Source organism: Paramisgurnus dabryanus, chromosome 11 (genome assembly GCF_030506205.2).
Source record: "Paramisgurnus dabryanus chromosome 11, PD_genome_1.1, whole genome shotgun sequence".
NCBI lineage: Eukaryota > Metazoa > Chordata > Actinopteri > Cypriniformes > Cobitidae > Paramisgurnus > Paramisgurnus dabryanus.
Genome location: NC_133347.1, coordinates 8,400,038 through 8,417,748, shown reverse-complemented (window position 1 = coordinate 8,417,748; position 17,711 = coordinate 8,400,038). Strand labels below are relative to the sequence as shown.

Here is a 17,711-nt window from a genome sequence, read left to right as displayed (position 1 = left end):
GGAGTGGCCAAAAACCGAACTGGGCGGAGCTTAAAACATTTAAACGGCCATAACTCGAGAGGCGTTTGAGATATCATCATGGGGCTTGAATCATATGTGTAGGCCATCGGTCTAAGGTCGTGATATAAAAAGCTTGCTGATCGGACAATAGGTGGCGCTATACCGGGAAAGATGGCATTAAATACTGTGATTATCCAACGGTTACACTTTATAAGCCTATAACTCTATCTGTGATCAACGAATTTCCATGGGAGTTGCTTTTGTATGATCCTGAACTGTTTTTGAATCCTACGATACCAAGCATGCCAGGTTTCGAATTACGGTTCGATCAGAACTACGTTTTCCCACATAAAAAACAATCACTAATAACTTCGTAACCGTAACTCCTATCGATTCGAAAACACCATAGGAAGAACAATGCAATAGCTTCTGAACAAAAAAGTATATTGGCGTTATATTAAAATTTCAGAAATGGCCGAAAATTGTGAAAAACCAAAATAGTCCTATAGGTGCACGTGTGTTTAAGCATACATAGTCTGTATGAACCGTTTCTGACCATCTCTTTCGTTTTTGTGTGATGCTGGATCAGCCTAATCGACGACGTGTGACGTCTTTGACGTGCCTTAATGCTCGAAACCCGGTAAATGCTGCTTGCAGCTTTAATTTAAAATGAAATTGTTATTTTATGAATATGTTATTTGAACAATTACACCTTGAGCCATCAATGTAGCAATATTTGATTTTTATTAATTAATTAGAATTCCAAGCACCACAGAAGTGCTCATCCCCATGCTTTATTTTGATCAAAAACAGTGTTTTCTTCCATTTAAAAAACAATAATGTGTCCATAACTATCAAATATATTATTTAAATTACATTAAAAAGACAAAATGCTAAATAAATATTATAAAATATGAAAGTAGTGGTCCCCTGGAGTTGTGTCATTGGTGTTACCGTTTAACAAAAAGCTCTTATTTTTAAATCAAAATCACACTGATGCCATCACTCAACTTTCTTCTTTCAATTTCCTGGAGATCTATCAGAAATCTTCTCATTTATCTGATGATTTTATATGAAGCGTTTAGTTTAAGTCACTGGTATGACCTCCTTTATTGTTTGGGAATTGTAAAAAACTGGAATACAAATTAATTAAACTACTTAATTTAGTGAGTATACAATGATTGACAACATGTGGTTTGATACTTTGCAGCAGCAATTTTGTAAAATGCAGTTTTCATGAAAATTGTCACTGGTGTTACCTTCTTTATCAGTAACACCAGTGACTGGTTAGTTGTGTCACTGGTGTTACTGTGTTTTTTTTCTTTCACATTAGATAAACTCTTTCACATGTGACATGGTGATACATTTAAATTAATTGAATTCTGCTACACTTAAGAATTAAGCTTTAAAGCTGAAAAAATTCACCTTTAATATTGCTAAAGAAGTAAGGTAACACCAGTGACAAAAAAACGTGTATGCAGTCTTTAGGTACATGCACACAAAAAATAAAAAATCATTAAGCTGTCATTTATGTGTACTCCTAAAGTTAAAGAATCTAATAATGTGGTCTAAGTTTAAATGTTAGAAAAAGAAATCAATTTTAAGATATCTTGCCTTATCAAAAGTGGACGTTTCTGTAGAATGACCCAAAGGTTTCACGTTTTGAATGGAATCAGTGAAATAAATCAACTTTTTGATTATATACTAATTACTGTATATGACCAGCACCTGTATAACTGCAGATCGCCGTCCAAAATCCGCTCCGCTGCAGTAACTTACTGATCAGGGAACTGTCAATCCAAATCTCACTAGCCAATGAGAGTAAAGCGTGCTTAAGTCCCGCCCACACCAGACATACTTATGCCAGAATGGCGAACGTAAACTTGTGAAGCGTAAATGAAAACACTGGAAGGCAGTAAATGAAAAACTGGTATCTGAGGGTGCAATAAAATCAAAATACTGAGAAAATTGCCTTTAAAGTTGCCACAGTAGGACATTTACACACCATCTTTACATGATCTTTACTTAACATCCAAATGAATTTTTGGCAGAAAAAATAGATAATTTTAACCCATAGCCTACAATGTATTGTTGGCTATGCTACAGATATACCTGTGCGACTTATTACTGGTTTTGTGGTGCAGGGTCACCCATTTCTTAACCCATGATGCACTGCATACAGTGAACCCAAACAAACTTAAGTCACAGTTAAAGGTGCATTGTGCAACTTTTAGAAGAATCTCTTGACAGTTGTGCAATATAATATACATAACTATATTATCAGTGGTGTATTCTTAATGAACTGTATTGTTTTATTACCTTAGCATGAGTCACTTTTAACTACACACACCGCAGGTCCACTTACATGGAAGTCGCTGTCATGTTTCTACAGTACGGGCAAACTGTTCTACAATGCGTTTCGTCCCTACGTTGTCTCAATGTTTGTCCTGTGGCAGCTTCCATATGTGCTTTAAAATTGAGGGGTGAGATGCTGGTTGCAATTCGCAATATAACCACTAGATGACGCAAACATTTTAAATGTATCATTACATACACAGAACAAATTTTCATTAAAAGGATAGATTTAAAACTTTTAAAACGTGTTTGGTTTTAAATTCTACAATATACACTCACCTAAAGGACTATTAGGAACACCTGTCCAATTTCTCAATCTAATCTAATCAACCAAGCGTGGCATGGTTGTTGGTGGCAGACGGGCCAGTCTGAGAATTTCACAATCTGCTCAGTTACTGGGATTTTCACGCACAATCATTTCTAGGGTTTACAAAGAATGGAGTGAAAAGGGAAAAACATCCAGTATGCGGCAGTCCTGTGGGTGAAAATTCCTTGTTGATGGGTTCAAGCTGATAGAAGAGCAACTTTGACTGAAATAACCACTCGTTACAACCGAGGTATGCAGCAAAGCATTTGTGAAGCCACAACACGCACAACCTTGAGACGGATGGGCTACAACAGCAGAAGACCCCACTCATCCACTCATCTCCACTACAAATAGGACAAAGAGGCTACAGTTTGCACGAGCTCACTAAAATTGAACAGTTGAAAGCTGGAAAAATGTTGTTTGGTCTGATGATTCTCAATTTCTGTTGAGACATTCAGATGGTAGAGTCAGAATTTGGCGTAAACAGAATGAGAACATGGATCCATCATGCCTTGTAACCACTGTGCAGGCTGATGGTGGTGGTGTAATGGTATGGGGGGTGTTTTCTTGGCACACTTTAGGCCCCTTAGTGCCAATTGGGCATCGTTTAAATGCCACGGCCTACCTGAGCATTGTTTCTGACTCTTTATGACCACCATGTACCCATCCTCTGATGGCTACTTCCAGCAGGATGATGCACCATGTCACAAAGCTTGAATCATTTCAAATTGGTTTCTTGAACATGACAATGAGTACTCTGTGCTAAAATGGCCCCCACAGTCACCAGATCTCAACCCAATAGAGCATCTTTGAGATGTGGTGGAATGGGAGCTTCGTGCCCTGGATATGCATCCCACAAATCTCCATCCACTGCAAGATGTTTTCCTATCAATATGGGCCAACATTTCTAAAGAATGCTTTCAGCACCTTGTTGAATCAATGCCATGTAGAATTAAGGCAGTTCTGAAGGTGAAAGGGGGTCAAACACGGTATTAGTATGGTGTTCCTAATAATCCTTTAGGTGAGTGTATATGTATGTTTTAATGTTAAGACAAACATTGTGAAACATTATAAATGAAACATCAGTTGTTCATACATCCACTAAAAATGACCTTTATGCCAAATGTTTATTGGTTTTGCAGATACCACAGTTCAAATTTCATACATTTTTATGTGCATAAATACTTTTGGTAGAATTGTTTATTTCAAGTGAGTGCGAATTTGCGTTGCGTGTCTGGCAAGAGAATTAAAACCAGGGTGTGGCTGTTGTTTATTTCAAGTCAAATCTTCCATGTAAGATAATCTTTAGAGACAGCAATAATCAAACCATCACAAAGCCAAGTAAACATCAAGACGTCTACACTAACATGACCTGTCTTGTGGCTTAAAACAAAGAAATTGCACTTTGGCTACTTTTATTGTTATATAATGCTATTTTAAGTTATATACGCTGTCATTAAATTCATCCACAAATTAGATTATGAACACACACAAATAATAAATCAGTCAGGGCAAAAGATAAGACAAACAAACATAAGCTTTTATTTCTCTTGCTCCAACACAAACCCCAGCATACAGTGGTCCTACTGTACAACACATTCAAACAAGGCAGCATTCGCATCCGACGTCACTCGCGCACTAATGTTTCAATTCAAATGCAACAGGGTAAAAAAGTGCATTGATAAGACCATGGCCCCACTGAGAATAGGGTTCGAACAAGAAGAACTGGTTACAAAGAGATATCGTCACGACACAAGCGCACGCTGTAAGTCACTCGCTTGGTTAACCCCCCATTAAAACCTCATTCATTCATTCATGTTAATACATACAGTTTAAGGATAAAAACTAACTAGGTATCTACATATGCATAAATGCATCCATATGCATACACAGTTTGATATGCAGGAATCACATTCACAAATACATCGGAGTTTGGAGACATGTGGTCCCATGCTGGGAGGCGGTGATGGGGCCAAAGCATGATCTTCTAGCACAATAGCAGGAGCTGGTGAGGATAATGCAGAAACCACCACAAGAGAGCTGGCAGCCCAACACAGTGAATTTTGGGCATAGAAGGGCAGAACATATATATATCTATACTATATATATATATATTTACACCCCTGTAGGCATCGTGTTACCATACAGAGGTCTGAAATTAAGGCAGAGATGCTGGTATGTGCTGGAATGATGTTGGTGGTCCTCGTTTCGTGTCTCTCTGCTTGTTTTGTATGGTGTTTGGCTCCCTCTGCTGGTCAAGGAGAGTTCAACTGCATCATGCTCCATCTGTCCATCAGGCTATGCAGGGGCGGGGCAATTGGGTGCATGTTGCTGTGGGAACTGTAGCTTGGTCCCATGCTTCCTCTACTCTGATTGGTCATGCGTTTGGTTAACATAACATTCATGACGGAATGCATCAATGAGGACATTTAAAGACATACACAAACAAGGTATTATTAGAGGCAACTAAGTGGTTAAATCCTATTACGGGACAAATCGGTCAGATGAAGAGCTATGGATCATGCAGGTACTTGGTAGAATGAACACACAGACGATGAAAAGGCGCAAATGTTAGTGCTTCGGGTATCTAACGTCACCTTATTGCTCACAGGCGTCTCTCCCCGTCCCCAGTTGTGACCCCCACCCTGCACACCCTGTTATTCCTGAAAGGTCTGCTGTAATGGAATGATGTTAATGGCCATGACACAAACAGCATGCAAACATGCATCCTGCCCCAGCACAGCTCTCAAAATCTTAAAGTCCCCCCACCGCCCCACAAACAGACCCACAGCAGTGAGTCCCATCCACCAAACACCACAGAACCCCATTCATCCAATCAGGAACCTGTAGCCACAGAGAGAGGAAAGGACAGAGTCATTGACAGAACAAGAGAGACAGAAAAAGATTGAGGTAATTCTGCTTCACAAACATAGAGGGCGCCAGTGAGGCGTAAATTATTGTGGCATCATTTGCCAGATTTTTATTTAATGCCTTAGTTACAAATAAAAAGTTATGGCTGTGCCCCTGCAAGTTTTAAGGTAAAAGTGGGACCTCCAGGGAAAGTTGAAACAAAACGGGTTTGTGCTATGATAAAAATGATTCTTCAGGTTGAAAAACTGGAACCTGGATGGACCGAAAGATCAGAAGCACAGCATTCACCTTTGCGTACACAGTGAATACAGCAAATGACAGGGTAGGTACATGATAGGGTGTATATAAATCTCAAAAAAGAGCGGTAATAATCTCTTTGATGATGCTTGGTTTGTCCGTTTTTTCATGTTAAAGATATAAAACTGATTTAGAATAGTGCACTGAACACTAATTTAATGATAAAAAAACTCTACAACAATAAAAAGTTGCTTCAGCTCAAGATTTATGCACTGCAGCGTCGTCGCAGTGTCACCTTAAAAAGCATGTTTGCGTGTGTTTGTCCTTGGGCTCACACAGTGAACAAAAGCATATGGAAGTCAGCCAAGCTGCACTTAAATGAGTCACGATAAATCTTACACATGCTTCCCATGTGTGATGTCATAACCGGGCGGGGCTGCCTTGGTTGATGTCATATGTAGGTGACCGCACCTTTGCTGTTTTTCTCCAGTGTGATCTCCACGTACGACGTCGGGACGTATCCCTCCTCTCCGCCCTGTTTTCGAACTCGCGTCCATCCGTCACCTTTGTCTTCCTCTATGACGTACATCACCTCGTTCTCTTTTATTACCAATGTTCCCTCGTTTGAGCCTGTGAGAAACACACACTTCAGTTTTAACACTCCAGATTCAAGAGGATGATGGACGTTCATGAGTGACGCTATGTTAGAGTGCTTATCGAAGATTTCTCTAACAATAACATGAAAATTATGAAGTAAATTAAGCATTTTCCATACAATGATTTTTTTATCATTTAAAGAATTTTCTTAAAAAAAAAAAACTCCTGATAATTTACTCAACACCATGTCATCCAAAATGTTGATGTCTTTCTTTGTTCAGTCGTGAAGAAATTATGTTTTTTGAAGAAAACATTCCAGGATTTTTCTCATTTTAATGGACTTTAATAGAGCCCAACATTTAATACTTAACTCAACACTTAACAGTTTTTTCAATTGAGTTTCAAAGGACTCTAAATGATCCCAAACGAGGCATAAGGGTCTTATTTACCGAAACGATTGTCATTTTTGACAAGAAAAAAAAAAATATACGCACGTTTAAAACCACAACTTTTCATCTTCCTGCGGCTGTGTGACGAGCCAGCGCGACCACACGTAAATGTGTAGTGGCGTTGAAAGGTCACGTGTTACATATATGAAACGCACATTTGCGGACCATTTTAAATAATAAACTGACACAAAGACATTAATTGGTATCATTCCACATACAACAACTTCAGAACGGTCCTCTTTCGTAAACACTGGGGCGTAGTTTTGCATACGTCATCCGTGACCTGACGTGATGACGTATTGCGTGAGGTCGCACTGGCGCGTCACATAACTGGAGATAGACAAGAAGTTGTGGTTTAAAGGTGCATATTTTTTATTTTTCGTGTAAAAAATTACAATTGTTTCGCTAGGTAAGACCCTTATGCCTCGTTTGAAATCATTTAGAGCAGTGGTTTTCAAACTGGGGTCCAGGGCCCCCAGGGGCGCCGGGAGATGGTGCCAGGGGGCCCCCAGTTTTATGACATTTTATAAAATACATTCATCTATCATGAATTCTGTGTAATTAAACCTAAAAAAATAATGCTACTAACCAACAGCACTACTTTGTATAACTTAATACGTTTTGTTTAATTAAAATGTAAAATTTTAGAACAGTTTTTGTCATAAATTTTCTTTGGGGGGGCCGCGAAGGAATGCACTGTACACAAGGGGGGCCGCATGCGGAAAAAGTTTGAGAACCACTGATTTAGAGTCCTTTGAAACTCCGTTGAAAAAAACTGTTAAGTGTTGAGTTAAGTGTTACGTGTGGGTGTCCATTAAAATGAGAAAAATCCTGGAATGTTTTCCTCAAAAAATCATTTCCTCTCGACTGAACAAAGAAAGACATCAACATTTTGGATGACATGGTGGTGAGTAAATTATCTCGATCATGCGATCTTTATCGCATACATCATCCGTGATCTTTCAATAGCTTTTATGAATTACGTGAGGTCACGCTGGCATGTAACACGGTCGGTGCAAGACAAGAAGTGGTTTAAAAGGATTTTTTTGTGCCAAAAATGACAATCATTTCTCTAGATAGAACACTTATGCCTCGTTTGGGATCGTTTAGAGCCCTTTGAAGCTGCACTGAAACTGTAATTTTAAACTGCATTTAAACTGTACACTACTGTGGTCCAATAAAGTCCATTAAAATTGAGAAAAATCCTGTAATGTTTTCCTCAAAAAACTTAATTTCTTCTCGACTGAACAAAGAAAGACATCAACATTTTGGATGACATGGTGGTGAGTAAATTATCTGGATCTACACAGAATCATTGGGTGCAGCTCGGTCATTGCTGTTTTATTTCATAAATAAAGCACAGCTATTAACCAATTAGAATCAAGGACTGGAACTTACCATTTCATAATTTGAATTAAATTAATGAATTATTTTCTTCCAAAACTTCTCATCACAATAATGCATTTGAATGTTTTACATTTAAAATTCTTAAAAATGTCATTGTGTTAAACCGAACAATCTCTATATTTCAAATCAATATTACCAATGTATGAATAATTTATCATTTCCTTTTTTCAGATTACAGTAAATAAGATTTTAACTAAGAGAAAACGACAAGTTTTTACGGCAATCCATATTTCTGCTATTATCCACTAGGTGGTGCTCTTACACAACTTATAAAACACTGAAGCATCCACTGATCCAAAAACAGTTCAAACGATAGGTTTTGATCATCGTTCTGAATCTGATCTCTTTTAAAAGTCCTTTACCTAAATAATTTTTTGATAAAAAAATATATTTTTGAAGAAACCTATCCAATAAATTAAAAAAATGCTGGCGCTGGCTGGCAACTTTTTAAATTAGCAACAAAAAATGTTATGTCTTAAATGTCTTTAAACCAGGCTTTATTTTCTTGTAACGAAGGAAAACTATTTCTTATTTTTGTCTTTTGATTTGAAGGTGTAAAATGACTAAGTTGAGTTGTTTTTGTACCATCAAAGGAGTAAAGAGCTTTGCAGTGGCCGACAGCAGGAAGAGGGTCATCATCATCAAATTCATCATCAAACTCATGTGGATCAGGCTGAGGTGGAGACCGATGCTCTTGGTTCTGATCGTCTGTATAACTGCCTTCAGGACTACCATTGAAAGAGAGAAAAAATGACTTATTTAAAGATGTAGCCCAAGGATATTTGTAGCAGTAGCCAACAAACACGTATGGGTCAAAATTGTAGATTTATTTCAATGTAAAAAATGATGAGGATATTAAGTAAAGATCATATTCATTCAAGATATTTTGTACATTTCTAACCGTAAATATATAATATTTATTTATCATTACTGTCCCATCATAACAAACCATACATCAATGGAAATCTTATTTATTCAATTGACCTTTATGACTGGTTTTGTGGTCCAGGGTCACAGATGCTTTAATACAAAGCTACTTGCAGGGAATTCAAGCTGTACATGTTATGCTAGTAATGCAACGTGTTACCATTTGATCTACAGGAACATGATATAAAGCTTTAATGGATGTCACATTGCAGTTTGCCGACTATAACCGTCGGATTAACATTAACATTTCCTCATTTACAAAACGCTTTTATGACAAAAATAATTTAAGCTTTAACAATAAACACATTATAAAATGTGTATCATTAAACACCCTATTGAAGACATAACCAACACCCCATCATTCTTGATAAATAGCTTTTACTCTATTTCAAATGACAAGCTTGCAAAACAGAAGGTATGGCTCAATAAGCTTTGGGTTCACAAACAGTTGATGCTCCCATAAAGAAGACGACTGTATAGCAGACATCTTATTCCCCCTCTGTCTAAAGAATGCAGATAATGTAATCAGGAAACACAGACCTTTCTCTGCCGTGAGGAGCGTGATGGTTCACATCCGCACTGGACCGCCGCTCACCGCGGGAACCATGCTTCCCTTCTACCTCTGCTAGCCAAGTCTGAGAGTGAAACAGTGATGTCTTAAATTAAAGGTTTAGGATATATAGCCATAAATGTGGAAGATTTATACTGCATTTTATGAAAGCCTAAGCTGCGCTGTGTTCATACTTCCACTAGGGGTCGCTGGCGCACAGTGCTGTCCAGCTGTAGATTCCGGAGGCTGTGCTTCCTTATAAGACTGCAATGAGCCGTTCCTTTGGGAAGCTTACCTCATTTTTATGAATCTCAGATCGGAGTTTCTCCATGTTGCATATGGTCTCCGAAATCTTGGGCTGGAGGCTCCCGGGATCGCCCATCTGTGGATTCTTCTCGTAGACGTCCTTCATTTTGTTGAGAGCATCTCTATATAGACAAATATGATGAGTTTTTCAAAATATGGACGTAATGGACGAAGTAAACAAAAAAATGTACCTTTGGTCCATTTCTTTCTGCAGTTCTTTGTTTAGCTCATCGATTCTTTGCTGCAGTTTCTTGCGTCTCTGTTCAGGAGGAAGGTGGCTCAGATCCTCTAGTGTAGGTGCCTGTACAAAAACAGGTTAATAATTCGAGGCAAAAATGTTTCGAGAAGCCAAGCGAGTCTTCGGTCACATCAGTCGCTCTTAAAGATGTCTTTCCCAAACCATTTGTTTGCATACAATCCAATTAAAGTTTGTAAACATGAACCCGCACCATAAGATAGACATCTTTAAGCTGGACGAAATGAGGAAGGAGGGGTAACTTTTGCAGTCAAAGCATATTCTACACTTGGGAACTGAGAAAGCAACCCTATAACTAAACACACACATTTTTTTTCTCGTACTATGGCACTCATAACACACAACTTACCAGCTTTAATGACCACTGAGTGGTACGGTATTGTCATGCCATTTCAAAAAGAATAAAGACAAATCAACATCAGTCATTTAAGGGATTTTTCACTGACTGTTTTAGTTACGTTCAACACAGATTTGCAACAAAGCAATAAGCCAGGACAGTCTCGCTCATACTGAAGGTCTGGGAAGGCCAAGGACCGCCCAAGAGTCCGTATGACTGACACGTAAAGCAACCAATCATGTTTTGCATTGTGCCGCATCACGTTTAGGGGCCAGTGTGTAACCATCATTCACGAATGTTGGCAAACAATGATGGCAAACACACGAACTGCTTCGAACAAAACTCTTTGACATGTTTTAAAGACTTTATGCTGTGAACCTCTTCGATCAGACAAATTTGTGTTTTCCATACGATTCATGTGAGTTTTTGTACGGTTAATACCACAATGTAGTAGTTTTGAAAGCCATAAACCTGAACCAGCTTAAAACCTCACAACAACTTCACCATTTCCATTTAAACCAGTTTGCCGACTGCTGTGGTTCTTCTTTTACGGTTTAGTGAAATCTTGTTTTACAGAAGTAAACCCAGACGCTGCTTTCACATCAGTTAACGTAAACTACTCAGAAAAGGTCATCTATTATTATTCATAAAATTGTTAATCATCTCAGCTAACCTGCTCAATATGCAAACATTTAGTGAATGCTCCACCGGTAAACGGAGAAAATGTTGATGAGAAAAAAGTTGATGCTTGTTTTAAGCTGTTGGTTAACACACCAGCTTTTACAAATGAAGAGTTTGGTTCCAAAACGCAATAAATCCATTTTGACATGTCGGTAAAAACGTGTTTTCTATACCAAGAAAGATGAAAACCACTATTTTATTACAAACTTTTTACATAGCATCTTTAGGTTATAAACACATAAAAAAATTTGATTTTCATAGATTTATTATAAAAACTGATTTTTACACTAAATGCTGTAAATCTATTGAATCAATATATAAACGTACATTAATCTTTGCCATTTTATATTCATTTAGTTGACTAGTGGTATACACCAATTAAAAAATAACATTTATGGCATTAATGAAAACACTTACTTTGTCATATAAGAACACTGTCATTGCTGCTGTTATTCTTGGGACGTCGTCACTGAACTTTTTTCGACAGCGATCAGCTATAAAATGTTTTGGTCCTGCTCGATTTTCATTGGCTTCGAGTAAAATAATGGAAAGTTTTTCATAAGATCCCCTGGGGTCAATGTGTTAGCATGACAGAAGCTTGATGCTGTCGTGTGAAAACAAGCAACAGACGACATTTTCCATCTCCGGAGTGCCTCTCACGTAAATTATTCGATTTTGATGGCTTACGTTTCTTTCCTGCCACAGAAAACCAACACAGGTTTATCAATGCCATCAAAGTATTATTTTGTTTTTGTTTGTTTGTTGATCAGGAATTACAAAGCAGATGAAGAAAACTAGGATTCTGTGTGAATTCAACACGCCGCCATTAATGTTTACAATGCATGGAATGGTGCGCTGTGATTTGTTGAGGGGATTTATTGCATTCTGCAGAGAAGAAAGACTGACGTTTGTCGTTTGTCGATAAAAAGAGAAAAGATGACAGAATAATACGTCGGTTATTGGATTTTGCGTAAAATTAAGAAGTTATTTTAAAAAACCGACCAGATACAATACTGACATTTTTTTTAAATGGCGTTTATCGCGCTTTGGAACCAAACTCTTCAAATGTTAAATATTTAAAAAAGTCGTAAACCATCATCATTCATTCAGTTGTAGGAAAACATCAGGCCAGTAGATAGTTTAATATTAATTTGATGAGCATTTCACTTCAAAGAGATTCACAGCTGCATGTTAAACATTTCTGGTAAACAAAATCAGTTTGGCATGTGATGCACAAACAATATTTTTTTTCCCAAAACAGTTTAAGCTAAGGATTTAATAAACCTTCAAAAGAGTATTGTTAAAATTTTCAGACTAAATTTAGATGGACATTCAGACAATCGTCTGATCCCGTCTGTTAATCTGTTCTTGTCCGTCCTCAAGACTGTTTTTAAGGGGTTCTGACAGTATTTTAAAGCAGTAAAGACATACTTTGATGTCTATGTCAGTAGGCATTAGCGTAAAAAAAAAAAAAAAAATAAACATCCACCAACACGCCCCTCCACCATGTTCTATTGCTTTACAAATCCATGTCTTATTTAAACCCCACAGCTAAAATTAGCGCCACAGCTCTTTGGACCCAGATAAAGCTTCATTCCTTGATTTTTCGTCAGACCAATTTTCTCATGCGGAGGAATGAGCTAAACCTCGGGTGAAAGAAACTGGCCCAAGCGTAAAGCGCCAACTTCATAGTCACTGCAAACTCACACACGCTGGTCTTAGGTTGACTCTTACCCCTCGTCTGACAGTCCGGAAGGACGGGATCTTAGATTTTGGGATTCTCATTTCAGAGAGGCGGTTTGTTATCCGCTCAGTAGGGAATTTAGGAGACTGGAAATTGCCAGAGGGACTTGGGCGGGGAGGGGGAGGATTGGTTGGGGGAATCTGGGACAACAAAGATTTTTGGGTGAGCTCATGACTAAACATGTGAACAATTAAACAAAAATAAAACGATGATTATTTATGAACCAGTTCAGTGGCCACAACAGAGGCATAGCTTTCTAGCAAAGCTATCTTAAAGGGATAGTTACCTAAAAATGAAAATTCTGTCATCATTTACTCACTCTCATGTTGTTACAAACCTGAATAATTTTCTTTGTTCGAAGGAAGATGTTTGTTAATGTGAGCCACATTAACGGTTTGGTTACAAACACTCCTCAAAATATTTTCCTTTGTTTTCATCAGAACAAAGAAAATTATACAGGTTTGAAACAACATGAGAGTGAGAAATTATGACAGGATTTTCAATTTTGGGTGAACTATTCCTTTAAATTTTACTTTCAAAGGAACAAAAAGCATGATGTCATGTTCTTATTAAAGAAATGAAAAGGTCATGTAGGTTCTAAGTAATAAGTTAAAATTTTACCCAGACTTGGCATCTTTTACTGTTAACACAAGCCAAAGAAGAGAGTCTAGCGCTGACGTATGTTTTAATTTATCACCGATTATAAGCAAATGAGTGGTTAAACAATGAAATGCATGTTTAAACCTCACCTTGGGTTTCTTTCCAAAGAGCCAAAGCTTGTTTTTGGTTCTGCCGATAGCATGTTGTTTGGGGTCTGGTTTGCCTCCATCATTTTTGGGCGTCCCAATGGTGCTGTCTGATCCCGTTCGCTGAATATTCTGACTGAAGTCTTCAAATGGGAACTCACCAGGCGGCTCAAATCCTGATTTAAATGACTCCACTACAATTGCAGAATCCTTTAGGAGAGGAGAAACATTAGGTTTAATGCTTTTATCTACAGTGACTTATATTGCATTACAAGGTAGACATTTTTTAATCATTATTAATCGAATCAAGGACCTTTTGCGCTGCTCACTTATTACATACTCCGTAATACTCATGGGTTGAGGGGATCGAACCGGCAGCAACCTTTTGGTTACCAGCTTGTAGCTTTATAGGGATAGTTCACCCCAAAATGAAAATAATGTCATTAATGACTCACCCATGTCGTAACAAAGTTTAAGAAGTTTTAGATTTAGTCTGAGAGTTTTCTGATCCTCCATTGAAAATCTATGTACGGTATACTGTCCATGCACAGGAAGGTAATAAAAACATCATCAAAGTAGTCATCAGTGGGTCAGTTCAAATGTGTTAAAGCATCAAAAATACATTTTGGTCCAAAAATAAAAAAAATACGACTTTATTCAGCATTGTCTTCTCTTCCGGGTCTGTTGTGAACCGCATGCACAAGACTGCAGTGACGCTGCTGACGTGTTTTCTGGTGCACCCCAGCTTTTTTTGTGCTCGAGCTTCATTTACAGTCTGAGGGAGACGCACACTGTTAGTTTGAAAAAAAATCTTCGCAAACATGTCTGACATAACACGATTGCAGCGTCGTAAGTCAGCAGCGTCACTGTGCATGCACATTCGCAACAGACGCAGGAGATAAAACAACATAAAGTTGTAATTTTTGGACCAAAATGTATTTTCGATACCTCAACAAATTCTAACTGACCCACTGATGTCACATGGACTACTTTGATGATGTTTTTTATTACCTTTCTGGACATGGACAGTATACCGTACATAGATTTTTAATGGAAGGTCAGAAAGCTCTCAGGTTAAATATAAAACATCTTAAACTGTGTTTTAAAAGATGAATGGAGGTCTAACAGGTTTGGAACGACATGCGGGGAGTCATTAAAGGGATAGTTCGGCCAAAAATGATATTAAACCCATGATTTACTCACCCCCAAGCTGTCCGAGTTGCATATGTCCATCGTTTTTCAGACAAACACATTTTCGGATATTTTAGAAAATGTTTTAGATCTTTCAGTTGATTGAATGTAATGTTACGGGGTCCACAACCTTCAAGTCCAAAAAAAGTGCGTCCATCCTTCACAAAATAAATCCAAACGGCCCAAGGATGATAAACAAAGGTCTTCTGAGGGTAATACGTACGGTGTTGTTGTAGAAATATCCATATTTAAAACTTTATAAACGAAAATAACTACCTTCCGGTAGGGCCGCCATCTTCTGTATTCAGGAGAGAGTATTAGCGTAGTGTACGCACTTTTCTTAGTGACGTATGACAAATTCGGAGGGCAGGGGCACAGAGCAGCAGCAGAGTAGCCTCCGTAGGCTGCTTAAGCTCTCATCCTGAATGTGGACGAGGTTAAGATGGCGGCGCTACCGGAAGGTAGTTATTTTGTTTATAAAGTTTTAAATATGGATATTTCTACAACAACACCGCGTGGATTACCCTCAGAAGACCTTTGTTTATCATCCTGGAGCCGTTTGGATTTAATTTGTGAAGGATGGACGCACTTTTTTTGGACTTGAAGGTCGTGGACCCCGTAACATTACATTTAATCAACTGAAAGCTCTAAAACATTTTCTAAAATATCCAAAAATGTGTTTGTCTGAAAAACGATGGACATATGCAACTCCGACAGCTTGGGGGTGAGTAAATCATGGGTTTAATATCATTTTTGGCCGAACTATCCCTTTAATGACTTTATTTTCATTTTTGGGTGAATTATCCCTTTAACCACTATGCTATACAAAGTCATGAAAAAGAGTGCTGTGACATGACTGAACAAAAAGGACTTTATGGACATTCATATCACAATACTAGCAGTGAAGAAAAGTGTTTACAAACTGATACAGGATGGTTTGTCGAGGGTGTGGTGCTCATTACAAGTGAGCTTCATGTCACCACTTTTACAGCCTCATTGAGACTCATTGACCCCAGTAGACGGCATTAGGAAATCCTAGGACATCTCAAAATCAGCACATAAACGAACTAAACTAAATAAAAAATGAAACGGAGGCAAACTTATAATGAAATCAGATTCAAACGGAGACAAAGCTATTCTTCTCCATCTTTCAAAAATGCATTGTGATCATGAGCAGTTTAGTTTCAATTTTACTTGTTTTATCCCTTTTTTGGCACTGACTGAATGATAAAAACATGCATAGAAAACTCCCAAAAATTCAGTCTGTGTCATACAAGTTTTAAATGACACAAATGTAAGTAAAAAAAATTAAAATGATAGGACTATTATTTATTAATCATTCCTTTATGCATAATTATTTTTCCTTAAAATGTCCCTGATGATCTCTTAAAAGAAAATAAATAGGTATGTGACAGCCCTGGCTGTAGCTCCACGTGCAACCTTTTCATGGGGTGGTTTTCTGGACAGGGTTTAAATTAATGCAGGACTAGGCCTCAGTTATATATTAGGACATTTAACCCTTTACCTGCCACAGCCCTTTTTGAGTTGGGGTGAAAAGGTGACGTACCCCTTCAAACTAAGATAAGAAGACACTTTAAAGTGTTTAACAAAAGTGTCTGGAGGTGAAATTATTAAATAAGAAAAGTTGTTATAGCAGTTTCAATTTATTGTATATTAATAAATTACAGTAACTGCATTATTATTACTGCTAAAAGGTTCATTAGGAAATATAAAAACCACATTCTTAGACCTTTCCAACAATATATAGTTTGTCGTGATAGATTAACATTTACATGAAAAATATCAAAGTAAACAGGGGTGTCCCACTCACAGGACAGTGCCAGTTAACAGGTTAAATATCCTGATATAACTAAGGCCTAGTCCTGGATTAATCTAAAACCTGTCTGGGAAACCACCCCTATACGTATCAACATTATAGCAGCTATGCTCAAATAAATCTTTCTCTTCCTTCCTCTGTCTGCTCCCCCCAAACTCCCTCGCTGTCTCTGATACTCCCTATTTCTAGTACTGGACTCTTTCTACTGAGAAATGTCCTGTAGGTTCAAAACAACCTCAGGCTGAAACACAGTACATTCCCTTCAGTTTATAAAGCTGCATAATTTGTTTGCACTTACCTTACGCTCGTCCACATTCTTGGCGGCGGTCACCATGCCCTCCAAGCATTTCGAGATTATGGGAATGACTCTTCGTTCCACCTCAGCAAAACTTCGGTACGTCTCCCCCAGCTTGACTGTACGACGTTCATCCATGTCCTGCAGATTCTACAAACAGAAGGACACGAACGTTTCACTACATTATATAACAGAGTTCCCACACCTTAGTTAACTTCAAATTCAAGGACCTTTCAAGGACTTTCCAGGTTCAATACCCTCAAATGACTAAATGTGGGGCACATTTCAAGTGAGAGCAAGGTTACATTGTGTTACCTTTAAAGATACATTGTTACAGTTCCCTTTCGAGGGAACTCGGGCTGCGTCACTACAGTGACGCCTCCAAGGGTAGGTGTGTCTGAATGTGTATATCAAATTCAACATGAAGTATGGCAAGGGAGACGCAGCGCCTCGTTCCCTTCTCAGGGAACAACAGTAACATATGTAACCCGAGCCATTTTCATTTGTCAAACACAACTATTCAAAAAAGCATTTTGGTATAAATCAACATTCGCAGACAGAAGATATTAGCATTTAAAGCGAACAGTTTAGCATGTGTGCTTAAAAAGTTTAGAATTT

At 38.0% G+C, this 17,711-nt stretch overlaps 1 protein-coding gene across 3 annotated transcripts in view; it reads right to left on the bottom strand.

Annotated features, from left to right (window-relative positions):
* Nucleotides 1–4,181: 4,181 nt before the first annotated feature.
* The window catches only part of fnbp1l (formin binding protein 1-like), a 58,313-nt gene continuing 44,783 nt past the window's right edge, over nucleotides 4,182–17,711 (bottom strand). The window contains exons 8-16 of one of the 3 annotated variants that reach the window (XM_065248460.2): nucleotides 17,097–17,243; nucleotides 13,774–13,980; nucleotides 13,015–13,164; nucleotides 10,198–10,307; nucleotides 9,996–10,128; nucleotides 9,691–9,785; nucleotides 8,809–8,951; nucleotides 6,242–6,400; nucleotides 4,182–5,506 (exon numbers count right to left, since the gene is read on the bottom strand). In XM_065248460.2, coding sequence (XP_065104532.1) covers nucleotides 5,499–5,506; nucleotides 6,242–6,400; nucleotides 8,809–8,951; nucleotides 9,691–9,785; nucleotides 9,996–10,128; nucleotides 10,198–10,307; nucleotides 13,015–13,164; nucleotides 13,774–13,980; nucleotides 17,097–17,243 — 1,152 coding nt within the window. In that variant the 3' untranslated portion in view covers nucleotides 4,182–5,498. The other 2 variants (XM_065248459.2, XM_065248461.2) reach the window with 2 other exon arrangements.